Source organism: Pipra filicauda, unplaced genomic scaffold (assembly GCF_003945595.2).
Source record: "Pipra filicauda isolate LSUMZ 115617 unplaced genomic scaffold, ASM394559v2 scaffold84_size4826128_pilon, whole genome shotgun sequence".
Classification (NCBI taxonomy): Eukaryota; Metazoa; Chordata; class Aves; order Passeriformes; family Pipridae; genus Pipra; species Pipra filicauda.
In genome coordinates this window covers 1,638,942-1,665,117 of record NW_024105031.1, presented here as the reverse complement: position 1 = coordinate 1,665,117, position 26,176 = coordinate 1,638,942, and the positions used below count along the sequence as shown (strand labels likewise).

Below are 26,176 nucleotides of genomic sequence, written 5' to 3'. Positions count from 1 at the left end.
CTTAATTCTGGAAAAGAAAGTATTATCCAATAATAATTTTTACAGTTAAAATGTCACAATTTAAAAAATGCTACTGTAACATGATTAATACACATCTCCTGACTGGTGTACTTCTAAACGTTTTCCTATAATAAGATCTCTAATATGGTGATTAAGAATATCTGGGTACACTGAACTGCCCTCTCTTAGTAGTGGATACTAGCACTAAGCCCCAAATAATAAATGATATATAGCCATGCTGATTTTAAAATTAGCATTGACTGACAAGCGTAGTTTCCTGACTGTTTCCAGAGGTTAAACACCTTGTTAAAAAATTTTGCAGGCTCCAATCTGCTTCCTTCATTGGCTGTGACCCAGCTTTGGTAACTATCTGCTATATGGTAAAGACCCCCTCAGAGTAGAGAGTCAAGGGCCAACCCTCTCTTCCCTCTGGTAATTGAGAGCAAATCCAGAATTTTGGAGTCTGCACTCTGCATTCACCCCAGCAAACTCCATTATTTGTTATCTATGTGATTCCTCGATGGGAACACAGTGCCTTACTACATCATATTTCGTATCATGACAAGACTTGGCAACTGTTAATATAATCCTCAACACAACAATCACTATTGACGGTTTCAAGAATGGGGGGAGGTGTCAATCACATTCTGCTGTTTTCAGACTTTATGCTTTAATAAGCCATTTCCTCATGTCTGTTCTCAGATTTTCACTTCACCGACTTTCAGATGTTGCCTCAACAGAACGGTGAGAAAGGGCATCAGGGAGCATCTCACTCCTTTGCTGTTCAGACCCCGGCACAAAGGCCAAACCTTTAGGGAAGCTCTAGGTATAGTGCCATACATACCTCGGTATGTATGGCACATATATGTCATACTCCAGTTGGAAGATTGATGGAGCCAGAGTGCATGTAAATGCTGTGGAGTCTTTTGCTATCTTTGGATATATTTTGAAAGAAAAAAAGTGAAACTGTTTGAGTTGGCTCTACTGCCTTTACACCTTGGAGGGATTCTGCCCTACCATTAAATTGGGGACTCTTTGGAGGTCTGAGACCATAGGTGCAGTCCTGCTTAACCTCAGAGCATGCTGAGACCCCAGTTACTTCCATCATTGTGTTCATCTAACATAAAGGATCCCTTAATTTGTGGAAATGTGTTGTCAAATGTTGCCAAAGTAAAAAACAGGCCATTAAGCACTAGTTATAATGATTGAATTTACTCCTTTCTGAGTAACTGTTAATTAGAGCAAGAGTATCATTTTTTGAGAAAAAAACCAACTAATCAGGTGGACAAAAATAAAAAATTCTTGTTTCCTTATTAATTCTTTTTTTTTGTGGGAGATGATTCTTCTGAGCAGAGAATTTAATCAGTGGTTTGTAGCAACTTTATTCTCAGTACTTCTCAGGACTATGCTGATGGAGTTTGTGTTAGTCTCAGATAAAATTTTGTCCCTGTCATTTTGACAGAAAAAGGTTAACCCAGCTAGTCTAAAACGATTAACAAAGTGGAAAATTTTGATGATTTTATATCTGTGGGCAAAACAAGATCTATGCAGGCACAAGTATGAGTGCTGACTCCTCATTTTGTCTTTCTAAATTTGTGACATAGAAAAAGAAGCTGCCTGATGGCATTTTAGATCTTCCAATGACATATTGGACACAATACCAGAAGAGTGTTTGGCATGACTAATGAGAAAATTCAGTGTAATAGCATATGATTAATTACATCTGTGTTAAAATTTATGCTAGAAATTATTTTGAAATGAGGTAGTCCTTAGGCCTTAAAATGAAACATATCTCCACATTAAAAAGAATATTATGGTATATGATTCACTGTCTTTATATCTACCAGCATTCTGTAGCTTAATAAAAATGGTCAGAACTTAGGCAAAACTGGTAGGGCACACTGTAACAGTCCTTTTGCAATTTCTTATTTATAGGAATGTAATAAAAAAATAATTTCACCTAAGTTATAATTATTTGGTTGTGATATAGTAGAACATAGGTTCCCATGTAAAGATGAAGGCTTCAGTGTGTATGCCATAGCACATATACAATCATTATATACACAATCATTATACATATGTTTATATATTGGTACAACACCTTTAAGAGTCAGTCATGAAGAGGGACCCATTTATGTTAGGAGTGCACATTTAAGTGCATTATGTTATGAGAACCATGTTTGGCTCAAACAAGCTGATAAAAGGGAAGAAATGGGACTTTGGGAAATGAACTACCACAGAAACAGAGGCAGTTGGTATAGTTATATATCATTCATAGAATAATCATAATTTAAAAGTTATATGATTGTTTTAATACAATCGTAGCAATTACTCCAAATATTTTGCAGCCTTCTGCCCCAGACTTGCAGATGTTCTTGGGCTTATGACCACAGACATAACTAATTCTCTGACACTGTGGATGGCATAAGATGGAGAAAAGAAATGCAAGAAGAAAAGACCTTGTAAATGTTTGTGTGCTCCAATGTCAGATCTTACTCTGCAGCAGTGAACTTCAAAATATTTTTTAAAAGTGTCATGTTTTGTTGATTTTCTTTTTTTCTCTGCTATATACATGAGAAAAAATGCAAAGGTTCTTGAGGAAAAAACAATAAACAATGGGCAGTAGATACTGCCCATTGAAGAAGCTTATGGGAGAATTACTTATGCATTATCAAAACTGTAGTAACCAAAAAAAAAAAAGTTTGTAGATTTTTTTTAATTTTCTTCTTTTCAGATTTTGCACCTTCTTAAATCCTGAGATTGGAATAAAATCAATGAGTTGTTAAGTCTTTGAATAAATAAAATATACCCCATGTTGCAGAATTTATTAGTCATCTCGAACTTAGCTGTTAATGAATGTACACCTATAAAATTTAGATTTCAGATTATTACTTTTGATAACAGAAACAGAAAGGTTGAGCTTCAGGTTATTATGGATTAGCAAAAGCAAATGGATATTGATTGAACTGTGCTTTTAGACTTTCTTTTCAGAGAGCTCATTACTGTGGTCTGGGAGGGCTGTGGGAAGACATGTGAAGTCTGATGTTATTTTTCTAGCTGATGCATGTATCCTGTAGCAGCCAGGATACAAGTAGGCATTAATCCTAATGTCTCATTAATAAAGGGGGGAAAAAGCAGCTTACTGTTAATGAAAATTATGATTATTTAATCTTAAAAAAATAGAAGTATTTGGATCCTAATCTGTATATTTTTTGCTAACTCAACCCAACAGCTGAAACATGAGCCAAATACATACCATGCAAAACTGGGAGCTGTGCACGCTCTGGTGTTGGATGTAGGTTGCAGGACGCCCTGGCAGGGATGGGGTCATCCAGAGACTGTTCGCTTTGTGCTGAAACTCCTCCAAGGCCAAGGCCCATACACTTCATAAACTGATGTATAGTTACAATGCTGAGCAGATTAGGTGCTGCTTTTGCCACAAAAACTTGAAAGGTGATAATATTTCAGCTAAGGATTTTAAGAAGTGGTATTAGAAGTTTTAATGCAAGCTTTTTTAGGCTACAGCTTAGTATAGAGTAGTAAAATATGCCCGGGTTTGTGAACACAGGTTTAAATCAGAAGAACAAATCTGAGTCTTCTCGAACTTCTCTGCTTCCTTGTTCTGCAAAATATCTCCTATATGTTATCATCTCTTCCAGGGTAAATTATAAACTGGTTTCATCTCATAGATATTTGTTAGGTCTACTGTTAGAAGAAACTGAAAGTCATCGTGTGCTTGGAGATATTTACTTTGTGGTTTCATATTACAATCAAATGAACATTGGTCAGTTTGATAATTATATTTCTCTTCTACAGCTGGGAAAAATACATTTTTCACAAACACAAATTTTTAAGCTAAATCTGAAAGAAGATTGTATAAAAAAAATTAATGGAAAGATCTCCCAATATTTCAAGTTTGTTTGGTTTAAACTAGGAATAGTAATTATAGATTTACACATCAAAATTAAACACATATTTCAAAGCATCTTCTTTGCTATTCTCTGCTGTCTTAAGATTTAGTCTCGTAGCTATGTAACTGTGAAGAGCGGACAAAATTTCATAGAGCTTTTGAATTTCCTTTCATTGAAGCAAGAAATCTGTGTGGTAGAAGTAAGCTGCTGACAAGTTTTTTCTTTCCATCTTCTCCTAGGTTTCCCTTGTCCACCTTCTAAAGACAGTGCGGTTGCTCCGCCTGTTGCGTCTCCTTCAGAAGCTGGATCGTTACTCCCAGCACAGCACAATCGTTCTCACGCTTCTCATGTCCATGTTTGCCTTGCTTGCTCACTGGATGGCCTGTATTTGGTATGTCATAGGGAAAAGGGAGATGGAACAGAATAACCCCCTTACCTGGGACATTGGTAAGTTCTTTCATCCTATGTACGCATATACACATGTATATATCCATATATGTCATCATCATCATCATCATCATCATCATCATCATCATCATCATCATCATCATCATCTGTATGTAAATATATAAAAGCACATGTATAAGTCACTCAGGATTTTGGAGTTTGTTCAGTCTTACACAATTTTTTGGTGCTGTCTGTAGAAAAAAAGGAAGAGATTGGCGCTCTAAATCTTGGGCCAATTTGAAAAAGAGGGTTAAAATAAAAAGAAATTGGCAAAAAGAAAAAACAATGAGATTTTTAAGAGTGATTCAAAGTTTTGAAAATTGAGGATCTGGATAGGAAAGGGCTAGACAGAAAGTGTAAAAGAATAGATGAGAAAGTTCATGGGTTTTGTGAATTAGGAATATTCATCAACAGAGACATTCCTTTGCGTATGCTGATTATTCCTTCCTATACATTAAATCAGATAGGCCCTGAAATGTCAAGTTAAAAACTCCCTCTGGAACTATTTTTTAGCGGGTTTGCAGGTTATGCTCTTTTGCAGAGCACATGAGGTGTTTATCAGTGGAGAGATGGTTTGGGGATGCTCAGTTTTGGTCCAATGTTTTCTACTCCAGCCTTTATTCTGATTTAGTTGAGTGTTCCATGTTGGTTCCTTAGATTTTAAGCTTTTCATTTTTTGTTAAAGGTTTATTATTATTTTTAGGAGTTGTACCCACATGTGATGATACCATGGGGAAATAATATACCTTATATAGGAGCCAGGTACTCGTACACCCTCACCACTCGTACAGTATCACCACCAGGTACTCGTACACTGTTGAAGGTGTGTTACCCACTAGTGCAACAGCTGAGACTCGACATCTTCCCACATGGGTCATTCTGACTTTACTGTAAAAGCACATTTCTTTTACTGTCTTTCTCAGATGCCACAACAACCCCCTTTTCTCCCTTTTCTTTCTGATTCCTTGTGTTCTATCTTTTTAATTCTACTTGTAGTTACCTTTAGCCTAATCTATTCACTGAAGCAGGAGAGGAAATCAAGTCAGCAGTAAAATTAACTGGAGAAGGGAAGCCTGGATAGTTTCTTTATGCTATTAGATATGGAAGACATGATTAAAAAGCATACAGATAAATTCTAATATATAAGTTATCAGTGAAAGAAAAAGAATGCATGTGTATCTTTCATAAACGGACTGTCTAATGGTCAGGCAGAGTTTCCCAACAGAAAAAATATCTAGGGGGGGTAATAATGCAAACACCTGTGGCCAAAGGCTCAGTGATGTGCATTCAAACTGCAATTGTCCTATTCTTATCTCCTTTGATTTCTTTTCTCTTAACCCTGTTAGCATCTGTCTAAATCATCTGATAACCATAAATCTGAAGGAAAAAAGACAAGCATGTTAAAGGTGGTTGACCTCAGAGAGGTGAGGATGCTGGGACAGGTAGAGGAAAAGAAGAAACGAAGTCCTATTTCTTTTATAGGTTACTTAAAGCTTTGTGGAGTTTCTTATTCTTCTAGTTAGTTGTTTTTTTCTCTTCCCCTTTGTGAACCAGGTCTGTGACCTGCTGCTGAAATTCTCATGGAGTGCAAACCTCTTAAAGAAAAGACTGCAGCTGCAGGGGAGAACATACAAAGAAAGCCCACTGTGCAAAAATTGGTCAAATACTGTTAACAGAGAAACAAATCCATATAATAATAATAATAATAGTAGTAATAATAATTGTCTCTAGTGGGAAGTAGCTATGAAGACACATTGTCAGCTTATATAGGCCACAAAAAATAGCTGGTTTCAAAGCATTCATTGCAGTCCAAATGATGATGATGGACTGTGTCCTTGCTCCCCAGGTAGGGCTGCTGGCTGTTCTCCCCATGCTCCTTTTTCCTCAGGCCAAGGCCGCAGTCAGGAAACTCTCTTCATATACCCTGGGGCTCTTGCCATTTATTGCTATGAAAACATTAGCTTTCACCAATAAGTTTTCTCCTTTCTTGGGCTAGGGCAATAACAAGAAAATGTCCCAACAACCTCATCAGAAGCAATCCCAGTTTAACTAGACCAGAGACATTTTCGAGAAGTCCTATTTGTGTCTCAGTGAAGAGTTTTGTTTCTATATTATCACACACTGATAGTCTTCTAGTGGGCTTCCCAGGCAGAAACTGCTCCATAAGAGCCCCTCACCATTAGCTTGTCCTGGCCTGTGAGACTCAGTGACATTCCCTGGGCAGCTGCAGGCATGGCAGCACATTGGATGAGCCAGGGCACTTCCATATTGGATGGGCCAAGGCACCTCCACATTGGATGGGCCAAGGTACTTCTTAATGGTGTGTACTCTCAGACTTTAGCCTCCTACCTGGAAAAAGGGCTTCACCATTTGGCTTACAGCATGATTTTGTTTTGGTTGTTTTTCCAATACTGTGGGTTTGCATTTTTGCCTGGAAAGCTGTTCTATTTGTAGATAGTCTCTAAAATATTTAGATGCTATAAATGTATAATAAAAATTACACTGTAATGACTCCTGCAAAGCTCTTACAGATATTAGTCTGTATCTATCAGAATGGTTATTTCTAACGTTGTAAGTTAAATAATTTATGGCTTTGGGGATTTGTTTGGAGTTTTTGTTTGCTTGCTTGGTTTTTTTTTAAGTGAAACAGTTTTAAAATGTTAAAGTATTAGAAACTGGTTTAAAGAAAAGAGATCAAAAAACTCCAGATATCTGACATGAAGCTGCTGTTTTGCAAAGACCACTTCAGAACTGATGAAATTTCTGTATAAGCTTATGTGTCACATATATGAGCAGAAAAATTAGATTATGTAATTTTTTCAATCAGTGCCAATTTTATTGCTCTCCACATGCAAACTACTTGCTGGTGAAATACAATGAAATTAAGTCTTGGCCCTCTGCGTGCAATATCTTCTGCTACTCTGGTGATATACCGCTGATTATATGTAGCTAGACTTTCCTTTCACCTTAAGAAAACTTTCAGTAACAAGTTCATTACACCTCACAGCATCCACATAGGTGATATGTTGAGGGGAGAATGGTAAGTATGATTTAGAGTATGAGTGGATTAAGGAAAGTAAAATGAGATCTGGAGATAATAATAAATCACAAGCAAATAATGTATACAGAAGAAATCTTGATTGGAGTATAATTAAGGTAATATTACTGTAAGACACTGAGGGCATTCAGTTCTCCTGAAGGAGACCTCAACTTAAAATTTTTGGAGAGCATGTAAAAGAGACTTATTACAGCAGGCAAAGCAGTAAAATAGATCCTAAGCCTTATATTTATAGATTTTAATTTTTTAACTTTTAATTTTGATACATTAATACCAAAACTCAAGACTCAAGTTTCAATCAATACATCTTATACAAAATTTTTTCCAGCCATTAAGAAGCTTTCTAATTGACAGCATTAAAAATACAGTACAAAGGTTATGAATCCTATACTATTTTTCATTTAAAGAAATGTGCCTGCTCTTTGGAATCTCTACTTTTGATTCTTCACTGGAGTGTCTCAGATGATGTGCACCTGAAAAACTGGTGCACTGAGTATGGATGATGCAATGTATACAATAGCTGAAATATAGGAATGGGTTTGTTCTAAGAAATGAAAATGATACCTGGAATGAAAATTCATTTGCTTTTTATGCTTGCTGCTGTTTTTTTTTTTTTGAGGGGGGAGAGGTGCAGGCTGGAGGAAGAGGCAGAGGAGAAAAAGCTTTTAGCAACCTCCTTACTCCATTTAGTGCTTCCTCAGAAACACTGCAGCACAGATTTCAAGGAGGTTTGCTGGCACTTAAAGCAAATATTTTAAAGCTGCAGTACTGTTAACATAATACTTTGAACCTTGCTGTGCCATCGGATATGCACCATAGCCCCATATGCACATTGACTTTAGTGGGAGCAGCATTTGCTTCTGTGTATCTCTGGCGAATTTAAACAAATTAGGTGCTTAATTTGCATTTGGATTGGGGCAATGGGAGTGATACAGTTTTTCCTATGAAAATACCCAGGACTGAAAATGGTATTTGCTTTGTTCTTGCTGGACCTAATTGTAAGGCTTTATTTCACTTTTTGTCCTTATTCAGGCAACATTATCATTGCAAATAACATAAAAACATGGTTACGTTCACAAATTTAGCCATGTGGCTGCAAAATGAGAAAGGTGTAGTGTTTGGGTATATTATTCATGAATTGTCATGATGTGGTGGCATTCGGTCTTATAGCAGTGTAGCATTCTGTTAAAATCTGGATCTATTGCGTAGCTCTAGTATTGCCACATTTAACTGAATTGTTTGGAAGATATGCAGTATGGGCACTGTTTTCAGAGCTAGAAGCCTTTACCTCAGCAAGTTCTCCCATCTCAGGAAACAGTTGTTCCATGTGCAGCAGCTTGACTCTAACGTCTGATAAAAGACAAAAATGCTGGATGGATCATTCCCACCCACCTGAGGCAGTGGTACAGTTCTTGTCCTGCTTTTCTCTTCTAGCATTTTCAGGTCTCTCTCTGTTGCATTCCACCTTGTTCTGCTCATTTGTTTTCATTGGTGAAATAGATGTTTCCCTGAGACATGGAATGATTTTAAGCAACCTATAAAAATAAGATCAATTTTCTGTTACCTGACACAGAGTAGAGGCTAGACTATGTAGAGGTTTCCATCTGATTGTAACACTCTAATTCCATTGGTTCTCGTTTCTGTAGTTTAGCTGGCATTAGATTTAGGTGTAGGTTCTTTATTTGCTGATTGGTCTTTCGTATTAGTATATACTGAGCTGTTCCCCCTCAGGTTCTTATCAAATATAAGAAAATGACTTTTCAATCTGTCTCTGCGGGGAACAGATAATATTGAAAATATTTCCTACTGCTGAAGGCATTAATTCTGTAAGAACCACATGATGAGGTGTCTTGAGTGTAATGAGGAGATTAGGAGAGGGACAAGAGCCAGGATACTGGCTCCCTTGGGTAGTCAAAGCTGTCAGGTAAAATTTATGTCATTGTCTCAAAACCAAAAAATTCTTCCTGTCTATCAGAAATTTAGCTGCAACTTTTTGTTAGTCCATCTATAGTAACACAACATTCTCACTATGGAGATGTTGTTATCAATGCAAAATACGTAAAAAAAAAAACCTGTGCTTTTATAGAAAACAAAGTATACGGGCTTACTTTGGGAGAAGCTTTAAAATTGGGTCTGTAAAGGGTATTGTTATTCCGCTATTTAAATCTTTATTTCAATGTAATACTTCCACTTTCATTTCGGGTTTTTACTCATTTTCTATTAGTTTTATACTTCGCAGCATTTTTGAAAACAAGAATTCAATTGTGACTGAACCACTGTAGTTTCATATTCTGCAATACAAAACTTCCCCCACCAAATTTGTCCAGCACACACTGGTAGTGTGAGCCTTTAAAAGGCCCTGGATGCTGACTTTGAGTGAATACCCTCAATTAGCTCTCAGTGGCAGAGTTAGGTACAGAATAAGGTACACAGCACCTGAGTGGTGCCAGTAGGAAATGTTGAAAATAGGGTTGTGCCTTCAGGCCCTTTTACTCAGGTTTTATATACCTCATGTTGGGCTGAAGTGAACAGCCCAAGTTCGCAGCTGCCTTCCCCACTGAGTCCTAGAGGGAATTTAGGTGCAGGGACAAGGTGGCTGAAGGATCCCTGTTGGGTGAAGATAGGAGAGAATCTCCAAGTTTCTTAATCATGTGAAGATAGTGGCACTTCTGGCCTGATGTAGAAGTTGGCTGAAATGGATTGTCCAAAACGTAGGTGTCTTATGTCTTAGATGCAAACTTTAGGTTACATTCTTGAGCTTGTGTTCCTAAATTCTGCCCAAGTCCTTTGTGGTCCCCAGGTAGCTTCAGTCTTGTCAGAAGACTGAAGTCAGCATCACTGGAATATCCATTAAGAGAGACATTGCCCTGAATTCTCTTGAGTTTCAACAGCTTGGGAAGTTTTAGTGCCAGGAACTTTTTTCCAAGTTTATTCTAAGAAACCCGAGGCAATTGTTAGTTTTTATAATGTTCTGAGCAATTTTACTAGGAATTCTGAAGGTACAGATTTAAGTATAACCTTGACAATAGATACTTAAGACATTGGTATATTTATTGGGGTTAAAACTCTGGCTGGCCTCTTTTCAGAAAAAAGACTATTTTTAGGTACATGTATCTGGTAGTTCTTTCTCAAATAATGTATGTTAGTGATTTAACTAAGTTTCTGGTGCTCTTGGATCCAGCATATTTATGGTAAATATCCATATTTACCATGGGGTAAATAACACTAGAAATCATATTGGAAAAATCAGTGTCGTTACTTACATTCTTGATCAATACAGTAGATAATTTGTTAAATAATAATTACTTAACTTTTGACTCTTAGAATTTTTCATATTGTATTGCACCTCATAACTACTCTAGAAGCAGGTAGATATTAATGCATCATGATATTTTTACAAAGGAGTGTAATGACTTAAATGGCTAGACATGACAAACAAGGTGGTATTAAAGCTGAGATAGAGGTTTGGTGTTTACTTTTATTTTTTTTTGTACATAAATTGTGTTAATGATCTCAGGTCATTCCAGCTTTGTCTCCTCTGCTAAATAATTAAAAAAATTGGGTTTGAATGTGATGTGAGAAATTTTTACTAAATTAAGCATTTAAAAACCAAAACAAAGAGAAGTATGAAAAATAATGGGATTTTTAAATCTGATTGCCAGTCTAAGACTGATTGCCAATCTGCTTTTGAACCCTCTGAGGCTCATATTTTCAACATATTCTTGGCAACACTGGCAACTTAGTTTTAAAAAAATATGAAAGCTGAGATTTTGTGTGATCACAGATTTCCAGGTACTGGGGCTGTCACGAAAATCAGCTAATGAAAAACATAGGGTAAAAATGTAACGCTAAAGAATGGTCAGTTTTTGGACACAGATGATGTGTTTGGTGCATGCAGGTGCATGTACCTACTTCTGTATTCCAGACCTACCTTCCGGAGTTTGAACCTGGACCTACATCAGAACAGCTTCTAGTAATTTCAACAAATGTTCAGCTTATGAAGAGCTAGTACTAATGAGCCACAACTGGAGCCTTGGGAAAGGCTGCAGCTGGCACCTGCTCTCGTGCTATCTGGCAGATGGCAAAGTTCGGCACAGGTGCCCTGCACTCCCCAGTCTTCTTTGGTAGGAACAGCAGCTCAGGCTTTTTTGTTGCACTATAAGAACTAAATGAATCCTCCTTACTGACAGAAAGAATATTTGTAAGTTTCCAAGGGTCTTGGCCAAGAAAGCTGTCTTCTACTATAAAATATTGGTCTAGTTTCACTGCTCTAAACACAAACATCCATCGGGTTAGAACTGACATGCATAAATTTATAAATCCTGGCACAGAGCAGGAAAGAACGTCATGCTGACTACATTGCACAGGGCATCATTCAAAATAAATGATCAGTTGTTCATTTCAGTCTGTCATCTCTGTACCTGAATGTTTGATTTTAATTTTTCTTCCAGTCTGCTTCATTACATTTTTGATTATCGGTTTTCTTCACTTTTTGTCATTAGTAATAACAGAACATGTGCCTTTGGAATTATGTTTTTTTAAGGTTTTCTTTCTGGTTTTTAAGAGGTATCTTTAAGAAAAAGAATTTAAAAAATATAGTTTTGTCATACATGAGTACTGGCATCTTCAGTTTAGTAGAATAAATATCTATATATATTTATAGATATAGATATATATAAAATAAATAAATGCTCTGTTGACCTGGGGTACCTGTATTGAAGGTCCATTGTTGTGTGGAATAGAAATACCTCTATACTCACCTGTCCATTTTGTTTGTGGGAAGCACGGCTGAAAATTCACTTCTAATTAATATAAGAAGGAAATGGTTGATGGCTACCACTCTTGTGAAGTATCTTGGGGTATCAGTATCTGAAAGCCTTAGCCAACTAATTTGGGTCATTTCGTGCAGTACTATATGAAATAATTAGCCCCTGGAGTGTCATGTAGAAATAATGAATAGGAATAAAATAGGAAACCAAAACAAGAAAATTACTTTGAAGCTATGAAACTTTTCAAAGCACTCATCTTACAAATGATTTACAAACAGTACTTACTACGTTGCACATACTTGCAGAAAGACAAGGATGTACCAAAGTACTGAAGCATTATGTAGTGATGAAGCACTCTAAGGCAATTGAAACAGAAATTTTTAATCCCAGAAAATCTATCATTGGAATGCCTTTAAATATTTTTAATGTCTTCTTTAAATCCTTATGAGTTTTACTCCTCTGTGAAAGTAACTCTTTTATTGTATACACAATGTGTATACAATAATTCCATGAATTAATGTTTGGACTAGACTTGTTAGAACAAAAGTAGATAAAATCATTAAAATCATGAAGAAATTAGAGTGAATAAATGTACAAATATACAACCAAAAAATATTTATTTAAACTCTGCCGAATACCTTACCTGAGTGATTAAAACAATTCTGATGTAAAATACTATATATGAGGCCTAATTTGGAGAAGCTTGTGGTGCAAAATATTAATGAAAGAAAACTTTTTGTTTTATCTAATTGGGTTACACTTTTGAATTAGTATAAATAAGGAAAGTTCATCTAGCTTTTGAAGAAGAAATCCCATTTGTAGGCTATCATAGTTATTCACTATTTTAATGGGACATAGTATTTTCTGTGTCTGTCAGTCTGATAGATTAGACGCAGAGAGATTTAAATGCTGCAAGGAGGTTTTATGTGCAAAGCTGTAATCACCAGAGTATATGCTGGAAGTATGAGTGGAAATCTGTCTGCACATGGTAAAGACCTATACTTACAATTAAGGTCTTGTAAAGGTTTACCTGAAAACCTGGACCTACTTTTCTGCCTGTTTTTTATGTTAAGTATATACTAAACCATAAATATAAATCATATACTAATATACTTTCTAGGAAAGGTTTTCTAAATTAACATCTCTCTTTTCAGACCTAGGTATACCAGACCTTGTCAGGATTTGGAATATAAATTTATATTTTAAAATATTCATAAATATTAATTTTGTGGAAATTATTCAGTTTTGTATTTATTTGTAAAAACAACTCTGTTTTTGAGGTGCAAATGTGTGAAACCAAAGTGTCATTTGTTGAGCTGAACTGAATTTTTTCGTCTGCATTTAGAGTTACATTAATTTGTAGTTTAGCTGCTTTGGGCCTTAGTAAGTTTTATTTTGCCATTCTTCCCTGCTGTTCTTTTCTACAGGCTCAGTTCCTTGATTAAACTGTATTTTCCTTTACACACCGTACTTTGCCTTCTGATTAAGCCATTTTAGCAATCATGAAATACCCCAGGACCAAGATACCCTGTTGGATTTGAAGCCCTTGAAAAAATAGGTACAAAAGTACCTTATAAAAGGGAGTATGAGATTTTTATGCAGTTATTAATACATTTTCAAGATTTTGTACCTAGTAAAAAACTTCTGGACAATATTACTGAAAAGTAAAAGTCTGGGGTGTGGATGAAGTCCCTGAGATTTGACAATCTGTGTCTAACCACAGATTACCTACACATCATTAACTCTACCTAACATTCATTAACTCTACAAAGCAGTTTTTATTGGAAGTTGAACATATTGTGCATAAAAGTCGTGCTCAATCAATTTGAAGTTACATCAGAGTCTTTTAACCCTTAACTGCTGTACTTGGAGTGTTGGCTGGAGAGAACCATTGGGGTTTATTTAGACCAACCAGCTGGTTGAACAGGACTATCATATGCACTAAATCGGGTCAGACATTACTTGCTGCATTCAAGTGCTGAACACTGTCAAGATTGGAGAGGACTCCATCTCTTTTGGTACCTTGTTCTAGGGTTGCACTACCCTCTTTGGAAAGCTTTGTACCATTTTGCTAAAATATTAGTGTCTATTACACATTGGTGTAATAGGAAGTTTTGTTAGGATTTCTCAAAAATCTCTCCTTCTATTTTTAAAGCTCATGGTCTTGGCTGTTCAAATTATAATATCTTAAAACCCACAAAACCATTGCTATATATTTTGAAATCTTTTCAGCAGCTGCTTCAATATCTGGTTGGACTGCCTCTCAGCTCCATCACATAGGTGGAGATCCTAGGGAGTTAGAATGCCATGTTGCATTCCAGACACATCCCATAATGACTAAAATGGTTTTGCTTTTCTTCTATAGCACAAGCATGCCTTACATTCTTAATCTAGAGATGTCCTTTGTGTATATTCCTATTTTCTATTTATTTATCTTTTTTTCCCTGCCCTTTAACAGATCAGGTGCTTGATATTAGAAGGGGCTTTCTGCTGCCAGAATAGAAAATCATTTCCCTATAAAAATGAAGAAATTATCCTTCCCAGACTCTTTTTCATTTTTACCTTCCTTGGAAAGTATTTGTGCTCCTTTTGTACTTTCAGGTGACAATGCTTATCTGTCAGCAAAACAAGTCAATGTGAAGCTATAAGAGTATGTCACAGTATTCTGCAGCATATAAAGTTTTACACAAGACCTATTTTGTAAAAATAATTATACCTAATTATTCTAAATCATTTTTCACTGTCAGATCTAAGAGAGCTAGAGATAAAAATGCTAATGCTTAGGATTCCCTTATGTCATGCACTTCAAAAAGACCTGTCAGATCTGCAGACACACATGTATTATTTCAGAACTGCTGTAGCTTCAAACACGTAGTGTGTTTTCCCATTAAGACACCACCTTTCTTCTTTACCTTTTATTCTTTCTTTATATCAAGCCTTTATTGCATTGCAATTTCTTGAGGTTTTTATTATGTTTAGATATATACTGGAGTAAAATATCTCCTATGGTTGATTTCCCCCTCAAAAAGCCAAATATGTTTGGATCTAAACTTCCTTGATTCAGATGACACATAATTAAAAACATATTGAAAAATGTTACTTATGTTGTAGATTCAAGGATTTGAAAATTAAGACAAGGCAAGAGCAAATTTATCATATGGCTGCCTGACAGAGTCCTGATCCAGAAAGCAACACAGTGGCTCCTTAAATAAGAAGACAGAAGAAAAGACCTAGACGATACTGTAAAATCTATGGAGCAAGCAAGGAACAGATTGTAGCGAGGGTTAACATACTTAGCTGTTATCTAAGCAGTATGGATGTTATTAATATAGAAGACAAGGAGAAATGGATGTCATGTAGACTGCAGCAGTCTATGCTGACCCAAACTGAACTCCATACTGTCATTATCATCTCCTGTGCAGGCTAGTCAGATGGAACTTAACTTGGGGTTTTTGCAATTACCCTTTCATTTGTGATTAGATGTACAAAAGGAAACAGTTTCTCTGCTGAGGCTTCTGCGTCTGTTTTACCAAGCTGGGAGGCTGCATTTGAATATGTAGGAGCTGCTGAATATTGGCATGATTTCTGGAGTGGGGAAGATGGCAGGAGAGGGGAAGGTACCACCTGTCAGGGACCACCTATTGCACTACTCAGATTTAAAAAGCAGAGAGGACTCTTACAGAAGAGTCTAGAAGTAAACAGCTCTATTCTTGCAGATTGCTGACAGTTAAATAGACAGTATGAAAGTATTTGTGGCATATTGCACTGGTTTTATAAAAAATATAGTCCTCTTGGTATCTTGCTCTTGCAAATAAATAATACTTTCTTTTACAGAGATTTTAAGGCATTGACTACCACTGCCATTGCCTCCGTGAAAATTTATTTGCAGATTCTGAGTCAGAACTGTAAATATACTAACTCTTAGGACTGAGATATTGTCATAAGTACTGAAAAACTTTAGCCTGTGTTTCTCTGATGGTGAAATCTGAGCAAGTGAGAACATCAGGTGAGAATAATTTACCAACTATGTCACACTGCACACATACAGACCCAAAGTTTTGCAGAACTGACATTCTGCAAGGTTTTGTTTCATGGGATATTTTTTGCACATTTTAATAATTAAGTTTTCATTTTAAAGTGATCTGTATTACTTATGGAGGAGGATACTTATTTCTTTAAGAAGACATGAATGTGTCACCTATAGTAGCTCGAGATCTCTTTGGTCTGATTTGGACTCCAAATACATAAAACTGCAAAACAGATTTCCAACTCTTCAGCTGACACCATAAAAAAAAAAAGTCATTATCAGTAATTTTATTGCAGCAGCACCTGGGATGCTAGCTATGGGTCAAGATCCTCTTGTCTCCGTTGCTGAATTAACACAGGATAAAAAGGCTGCTCTTGCCCAAGAGGGTATTACAGTCTAAATATAAGACAAGAAAAGCTCTAACAGATGGGTACAGACCGATGGAGCACAGGGAAGCAAAGAGGGCATAGATAGACGTGCTCTTTGCACTGAATGGACTAGGAGCACTAACATTTCTAATTGCAAGCTTAGCTGCAAGGCATTTGATAGCCTGAAAAAGGACAGTAACAGCCAGTCTGCCTAACATTAAATGAGGAGACTCTTTGTACAGTGACAGTGTGACCATCTCCTTCAAGAAGATTATTTGCGAATGATTTATATCCCTCTGATTATAGTCTTGCAATTTATTTCTTAAATTACCTATATGTTTAGACTTGTATGGTTTACCTGTAATCTAAAAATTAAATTAACATTATACAATATTGCAAAAATAGTAGTTAATTTACTAATGCTACTAATTTCTTTTAGTGTAAGAACCCTAGAATATATATTGGGGAGAACAAAGCAAGATAATTTAAAAAATAAAAAGGTATTTTTCTTCACTCCAAATACATTAATGGCTTTAGAGTTGTTTGTAAACTATTCCTAGTAAAAATAAAAATTTTAATAAAAATAATTAGCTATACCTAATGCTTTGTATGTATTGACTGCTACATTCACAGAAAGTTAGTGTTGAAAATATCCCCATCTTGTCCTTTTAGTGATTTGGGGAAGAGAAAGTAAACTGCTGACTTGCAAAAGCGAGAAAGATTTAAATCTCCCACATATTCAAACACAGCCATCTGACAAATTACTGTCGAGAAGAGCTGTGCATGCTTACCACAGAGAAGAAGAGTTTCCAATACATTTCTTTTCTAAATTTACCTACTCCTTGATAAATAGACTGAAGGAATTTATGACCTAGTTCTGCAGGAATGCAGGTGCACTGACCATGTACACTGGAGTTTCTTCTCAGAAGTCTAAATGTTTCGAGAACTCTCATAAAATATCAAAATAAATGTGTTCCTTGCAGATCTGCTGGGTCAGCTCTTAAAATTCTTATACATAACCCTTATACATAACATAGACAGGTCTCTATCTTGGAATAAATGTATCTCTGCTATAAGGGGAATCTTTATTAGATTGTATGGTGAAACTGGTGTGAAGTTATATTGAAGTCTTCCTCATAAATATGAACAACAAATCTATGCAGCTGTCTGGAGCCTTATGAGGCAGTAAGGTAGTAATGCAGCATAGGGATGAGAGGGATAACCCACCCAAAGCCTCCCCAGTCAGCCTGCAGGGCCAAGCCACCGAGTAGGACAACCACAGGCATCCAATTACCATTCCACATGGCAAGTGCTCCTAGAGGAAAAGTCTTCCAGTGATGATAACCTCTGTGTTCACACAGAGCATTCACTAGCTTTTTGGAAACTGTCTCCACTCAAGGGGACATGTCTCCACTCCCCTCATACCGCTCCTATCTTTCCTCTCTCACCAGAATATACTGTACTTGTAGACATGAAATAACTTCTCTGGAAAGAGAATATTTTGCCCCATGGCAAAGAAGAAATGTAAATACTAATTCACATTAATTATCTACCACTTCAGGGAGTATCTGGGGCTCTGACTGTGAAACTGTCTGGGCTGCTCCTTGGGGATTTATCCAACACAGTAGAAGAAAAAGTAAAACTGCAAAACTTTATTTTGCAGGCAAAATAAGGTAGGGCATCATCTAGAAATATTAATATTTAATGCATAAATATAGTTAGATTCTGTCTAGAAACTGGGGCTTGAAATGTGTGAAGCTGTTGGTAATTCATGGACACTGTTTTCTGGAGTGTTTACATAGCATTTTGCATTAGGTGGAAGAGCTGCAGAACTCCAACCTGCTCTTACTTTTTAGCGACCAAATATTTTTAAAAATGTATCTTGTTTTAAAAATACATTGTTTTCTAAAAAAATCCTAGGACTGAAAGTATTTCATGTCAGGTCTCTTGCTCTATCACTTATAAGCTGTGAATGTGCCCAGGAGTGGTCAACCAGGGACTTTGGAAATCACATTATAATCCATGCACTTATAGTTCTTTCACTGGGGTGGATTACTAGCTTTCCATAGGATAAAAAGTATTCTTGCACTTATGCCTTTCCAAAATTAAAATTTAAATTATTTAAAAGACCACACATTGTTGATGACAAGAAATTGAATGCTTTCTACAAGGAATTTTTGTCAGTATCTTGAAGGTGGCATCAACTTTATCACAAGAATACAGGAATGTTATATTCTTATTCTAAGCAGTGATACTTCGGAGTTGAGTTTTATCAGATAATTAAAGCTTAATTGTTAGGTTTTCAGTACTTCTGTTTTGTCGTTATCAGCAACATTGCAATTAGATCTTAGATATTTTTTCCTTTTTTAATCCTTGATTGAACACCTCTTCTTCCTGAAACTACTTAGTTCATTGAATATTTATTGCCCCATGAAAACTTCATTTTCAGTGAGCAGAATGGGTCAATATCTTGTTATGACTTTGTCAAGTTAAATGAGTTAAAGCTTTGCAAAATGTGATTTTTTTATAATACCTTCTAAGTATATATTTGATTAGAAATACAACAGCCAATTTATTTACAAAGGGTATTATTCAGCCTTACAAAAGAATTACATGGGTTGTCACCTTTCAAATAAAATCAACGTTCTGTAGACCTGACAAAGTTTAAGCTTGTATCTGAAAATGATCTAACCAAAGGGAGTACACATTTAGTTTGGAAAACTCTATGGGTTTTAAAAGCCTTTAAAACATCTGCCTTAATGTTTGTTCTCTAGATAGTCAAAAACTTTCCCTAAGGATCTTGGGAAAGATACTCTTTCCTCTAGATCATTGCCCAAGAAGCACATCAGGCATTGCACATGCAAAGGGTTCTCCGTAATTTAAGGCAAGCATTCAAAAGGAACCAGTTATGAAGGTAACCATTTCACCCACCTACCTCTGACTACAGAGGCTTGTTTATCTTGAATGTCCAAGCCTCATGGAGCAGTGGGACATATCTGGATGCTGTTTATCTTTGGTTGTTGTTTTTATTTCTGACTGTGTTATGTCCAAGTTCAGACTTTCTCTGGACAATTTACAGACGTCGGAAAATCAGTGGTAGGATTCCCAAAGTCTGGCAGAGGACTACAATTTCATCTATGTTCAAATCCTGTTTTTTTTTAATTTGGTCCATAATAAAAATAAAAAGTAGATGCAAAAGTATGAATTGTCAGCATTATTAGAAGCGTGTTTGTGCCTTGGATTTTGGCTCATGCCCATCTCTTACTTCATTTGTTAATTTGGGAAGAGTTGTAATAAGAATTGTATTCAGTCTCTCTGCAGTGGAAATCAAATTACATTTTTATTGAATCTATCCATTCTTGTGCCCACATAACATCTAGTATGACAATGTTCCTAAAAATTTCCACTTGTGAATCTTCATCTATAATTTTGGAGAGAAGATGTCTCATCAGGGTTTAATTCTGAGAAGGGCATGGTTTTGAAATTATCAACTATTTTTCTTTTAATTTTAAACTATTACATTTCTTGTTATTTGCATTGTTTGAAATATGCTGTTAATGTTTTCACGTGGATATTTATAAATGTCTATATACCACTTACATGAATGAAGGCTCTATTTTTCTTTATGGATTAGGCTTTAAAGACGAGCATCTCAGATCAGAAGCATGAAATCTTCTTATAAAATTTGTTCTCTCTCCTTTAAAGAGTTTACTTACTGAATAGAAAAAAGCATAGAGTACGTGATAGAAAAGGAGTTATTCTTTTCCTGTTCGATTACAAATTAGAGGGATTGTTTTGTTTGTTTGGGTTTTTTATTGTCTATAATGTGGATATTCATCAAGCAAAAGTGTATAAACATTTATCTATATCTGTAGAAAGTTTTGTGTAGTTTCTATCATGATAGTATCCATGTACCTCAGTCCAGAGGCTAAGTATAATCTGCTTGTACAAGTTTAACACAGTTAACCTTTCACTACCTGGATTAGTTGGTGCAGTGAATGCACCATGAAAGTACCAAGGATTATGACCCCAACATAGAAAAATGGGGGGAAGTATTAAAACAGACAAAAGTTAGATTTAAAAATATACAGGTAGTGTGTCACAAAGGGAAGAGAAAGGTGATGCTGTGAACTGTGGAAGGTAGATATCTCTGCTATGCATTGATCTGAAGCACTAATCCCCATACTTGCTGTATGCGTGGCAGTTCCCAGTCAGCACAGTTATGCCTGGGCTCTGGCCCCAGGTCACACAGGGTAGCCTTGAGAGCACCTCTTGTTGGCATGTCATACAGATGTATCTCAGGTTTCCTCTTATATATATAACACTTAATTTATTATCTTAAGATTCAAAAGAGCACAAATTCGTGTCCTGTGTTTTACTACTGTTCAAATCTGCCATTAGGGTACATGTCATGTAGCTGTGTTTTTACACTCTTAGAACCTGTAACTGCCACACTTTCAGGATTGTGGCTTTTTTTTTGTTGTTTTTGGTACCTGTTTCTTTCTAATCTGTGTGAAAGAAAAGCCTAAGGCATGTTTTATTTATTGACCTGGTACAATAAGGTCTTACACATTTACAGTCCTCCAGAAGCAGTGGTTGAAGTTATGATTGCTCCTGTCACCTCTGGGGTTCTTTAATCATAAAACCATCTGCTCTGGTACCTGGGAACTTCTCCTGTCATGACAGGCAAAACTCCACCGTGAATCAAACCTGTAAACAAATGATCAGATTTTGTGACAATGAAAGAGTAACAGTGATGTTCCACAGGGTGAAGTAGTAGGAATGGTGCTGTTTAGCCTATTAATAGTCTGGCAAAACTGCAAAGCTTTTAACAGGAAAAAATTGCACATGTCAAAAACATTTTGGCTAGACAGAGATAAAAAAAACTTTGAGTACCTTGAGAAGAACTTGAATGCCTTAAATGAGTAATTATCATGAGAAGAGAGGCAATGATTATTCAATAATGCAGTCATGCACACTAGAAGAAGTAAAATGATTTAATCTTCTTATATGCCTTTAGATTCCGAATGCATAGAATCAGTCAGCAACAACTGGAGAGTAACTGTGCAAAATTCTTTGGAGCAATCTTAAAAGCAAAGCTAATGTTTTAATGTCTAATGAATGATAGTTACAGTTTTATACGGTAGAATATATTCATTATGCTGTTGTAAAAAATCTTATCTCAGATACAATATTAGCTCTGGCCTCCCCTCCTCAAATGCACTTTAACTATGACACATTCTGAAGCAGCCACAAGGACAGTTGATGGAAGTGATTTGGACACCTAAAATCACAGAAACTGTTGTCACAAGTGCCTTTACCTAAAAGGAAGGAAATGTACCTATTTGTTCTATCTTAGCAACTGTTTTGCCTTAGGCTTTATTTTGTGGAGGTTAATATTTCAAAGAAACATAGTAGAGACAGATACAAGCTCAAAATCTTGGTTTCATTGAGATCAGTGGAAAACTTGCAACATTTTTCCCCCATTTAAAATGGAAATATGAAATATTCATTTGCAGATCAGAGGGTGCAGCTATGTAATGAAAGGATGGTATGGTTTGCCATGCAAACATATAGTTCCTTGCTGCCTGGCTCTAGATCTGAAATGAGGAACTAATTTAAAAATGCATTTGAGTGATGAAGGATCTTTTTTATCTTGTATGGTTTTTTCTCTTGTATAGTTTGTGGTTTTTCTGTCTTCTCCTTAATGACCCTAAACTCTTCACTGCAACACACAGTACTAGTCATAAGATAGAGACTTCTGTGTTAAAAGTTATAATCTATTTATACCAGAAGGCTGCATGTGCTTTGTTCAGGATGTTTTTCTATTATTTTTTAGTCTTTGGTGACTTACTTATACTTTTTGTCTATTTTTTTTCTTCACTATTTCTAGGTTTTCTTTGGTTTTAGATGGTTTTGTATTGCCTGCTATTTTCTAATGTACAGTTCTAGGCTTTGGAGACTCATAAAGAAGACATGGCATCTAATAATGCCATTGCCATATTTCATGTAGAGCTACAGAGTTTTTCGGTTGAGCCAGAAAAACAAAACTCAGCCTCAAACATAGTCCTTAAAGATAACCCACACTCAGCAGTGTCCTTTAGTTTACTCACTACATATTCTCTGTCCCTACTATCAGCATAGTATCGATTACTCTCTCTCCTCACTAGCATGAATGGGACAAGTATGACTTGGCCTTATATGAGGTTCAAATACTGTTTAAACACCAAAAAAACCCAATTACATGAGAGTAGATAGGCTTTCCTATGTTTACATTTCCCCTAGGAATACTTGAGGTCCCTAAATTTGATGTGGATCCGTAGCTGAGAGAAGCTTGGCCTTTGTCCCATCCTTTTCTCTTTTAACATCATCACTACTGGTCTGTTGGGGACCATTCCTGCTTGCAGGCATTCAGGGATGCTCTAAGATGTTCTCCTCATCCCTACCTCTTTACGCTTCCTGATGCTGTAGTGCAGAATAAACCAGAGATTTATGGTCTGTTTTTTAACTGGGAAAGAAAATGTTTGTCTTACTTATAGAATAAGTGCTGTGGGTAATTAATGCATTAGAAACTGCAACTCTTTTCCAAGTTTTTGAAGTGCCAGACAGTATTTTGGTATGTTAAGTGTCTGGCATGTAAGGAAAATCTAAGTAGTAGAATAAAATGAAGCTACAAATTATAGGGAGTGAGGTACCTACTCAATACAGAGTTAGCACCAAACCAGGAGAAGACTGAGTTTCTGAGTGGCTAGTAAATGAAATAATGTGTTTTATATCTAGTTAAAAAGTTTGTAATCTATGGATGTTTAAATGCTTTTTTATGCTTCTACTGATACTTGAACACTTCCCCGATATAGATAAATGAGACTTAATATAGAGTCTTACAGTAATTTTCAAAGTAGCCTAATGGAGCTAAATATCCAATTCCTATTGACTTTTTGATAGGACTTGATTACTTAAGTGCTCTTTTTCTCTTTGAAAGGTCTTCCTCTTAATTATGCTGATTGGTGCTTTAAAACGTCTTCAAAGTAAGAGAGCTATACCTAGATAATGCTAATTCCGAACCAGTCAAGATTCATAATGCTAAATTCTAGGAAGCTCCCTCTGACTACAAGGTATATTTATTTTCCTCTTCTTCCCTGAGGGCAAAAATTAATTGCTCAGGTTTGCCAGAAAATTTGCTGAGAGCTATTACCTACAGGAACCGAAAAGGAAAAGGAATTAGTCAATGATGCTACCTCATGACTATTTCCATTGGCTAATGGAAGTATTTATGATCAACATCATCTTGGCTCTACCCTGAAATGAAAAAAAAAAAAAATGCGGTGCTAACAAGAAGATGATCTGGAAGATCTTGCAGCATTTTATATACTATGACTGAAATATCATTCTATATTATTTCTTCAAAAGGTCCTGATTAGGATAATCTCTAACAACCAAAGTAGAAGTGAGAAGCTATAAACATGTTCTTATCTACAAGTCAGAGGAATATATGTATTGGCTTTTCACTTTCAGATAAACACTTTCTCTTCCAAGTCTAAATCTCCAAAGAAATTTATCTAACAGCTTTTCTTTATATCGTGGGCATTATTTTCGCAATTGTTAAGAATTGCTAATAATTTCTATCTGCTACTGTTGTAGCTCAGCAATAAGCCATTCATCCTACTGAGATCATTTGTCTGACCCTCAGTTATACCACAGAACTAGGCACAGAATACAGAACTCATTTCAAATAGTGGTGTCTTGGACAGAAGTGCTTATTAGCAACTGTAAAATGACAGTATTATATTTGGTGTTTTGGTAGGAGAAATATTGTAGAAATAATGTAGGGACTTCTACCGTTTGATAGGTGTAATTTATTTTTGTACCTTACCTTTACTAGCAGTAATGAATCCTTTAGGAACAGTGATGTTTCAGAAGGGTTGGGTGATAACCTTGAATGTAAAGTGAACTGTAAAGGAGAAACCAGTTTACATATATCTGTCAGTTAAAGAGTAGAGTCATCCACCTTTCCTGGATAGTACTGAAAATGTATGAAAAGTCAAAAAAAAGGAAATACACAGGCCAAGAATCACTGGCTTTTAGAACACTCTCAGGAAGGAGATTTTCTCCTAAAAGGCATTATTTTAGTATTCTCGTATTAGTTACAGTTATTTAAAATAACCTGTTTGTTTCAGTTTTGCACTGAAGATAGATTTTCTTTAACTGTCTACTCTCTGCAAGGGATTTTCTTAGGTTTTTATTCTATATTCTTTAATGTTTAGGGTTACATTCCCCAACCCAGAAACATAGGAATTAAATCTGCTGTACAAAGGGCCATGTTACTGTTGGGAAAATGCAGTGTAGTCTCAGAAAAATAGTAGTGTACAGAGGTACAGCTGGGCTTTGTATTGGTTCAGTTAGGCTTTTTTTTTTCTTTTTCCCAGTTTTTCTTTACTTTCATTTTAAATAATTGGGAGCCACAAATATAAAATAGCCCCACATGATTAATACTTTCTATCAAGACAAAATTCAAGGAGATTTCTTATTTTCATTTTTGTGTCTGTTGTCAAGGTAAAACAACCCACTCAGTACTGCCTTGATACAACAATGCATATCGCTTTCATTTATGCTTTTGGTTAAATTCACTGTCCTGCATAGAGTGGGTCAGCAGGGTCATGGCCAGCCCCTACCCTGCCATAACCCAGCCCTTCTGGCTGAGCTTTCTCTGTAGGACAACATGCCAGAGTTTATGGAGCTGAGCATAGCAGCAGCCTTGGTTCAACAAGTCTGCTGTAAATAGTAAATTCTTACAGACTTTTTCCCAAACTTAATTGAAAGCTGGGACAGATACTTTAAATCTATCCCTTACTTTTGCAGATATTCTGTGCAATGGGTTTCCCTCCAGTCATATTTGGATTCATCCAAATGGATGCTGACTGAAGGGGAGAGAGAATAAGCTTCAGGAGGTGATTCAGTCTATCAGGTCTCAGTTTCCAACAGAGAGACCACCAAACAGTTTTTCTAAAAATAAAACTCTATCTGTCAGGATTATTTTTTTTGGAAGTTCTCCCTGAGTACCCAGGAAAGATTCCCAATCTCCCAAGCAAGCTGCTTAACAGGCAAAACTGCTAAAACAAATCAATTTTTATCCTTTTTTTCCCATAACTTGATTTTTGTGAAGCATCGTGTTTATGCAATTCATTCAGGTCATGTGTTTTCCAACTGCATATTTTTCCCTGCTTTGTAGTTTTGGGATTGTTTTGTTGTTGTTTTTTCAAATATCTATGAAGCAGTAGCTAATTCTACTTTCTTTAGCACACATAGACTCATTTAGCAAAATGAAAGGAAAGATTTAATGGACAATCTAGAAAACACTTACTGAAGCATCTTTTGAAAATTAATTCTGGTTCGTAAGTTATGTTTAGATCTTTGAATCTTCTCTACTGTAAAAAGAAACAAGGAAAAAGCTCTGAATATGTAATTACTATTACTATTATAATGACTTAGCCTTAGTATGTCAAAAAGCTTTCCAAGCATTAATTAATGGAAAGAATCAAATTATGTTGCATTCTAGCTGCAATGTTATTAGGTGATGATTTTTTTCTTTTCGGTAA

The 26,176-nt window shown here is 36.0% G+C and overlaps 1 protein-coding gene across 3 annotated transcripts in view; it reads left to right on the top strand.

The window, feature by feature from the left end:
- The window catches only part of KCNH8 (potassium voltage-gated channel subfamily H member 8), a 174,302-nt gene that overhangs the window by 99,992 nt on the left and 48,134 nt on the right, over nt 1-26,176 (top strand). For all 3 annotated transcript variants that reach the window (XM_027717440.2, XM_027717439.2, XM_039390639.1), the window contains exon 7: nt 4,151-4,358. In XM_027717440.2, the coding sequence (XP_027573241.1) occupies nt 4,151-4,358 (208 nt within the window). The remainder of the gene's footprint in view (nt 1-4,150; nt 4,359-26,176) is intronic.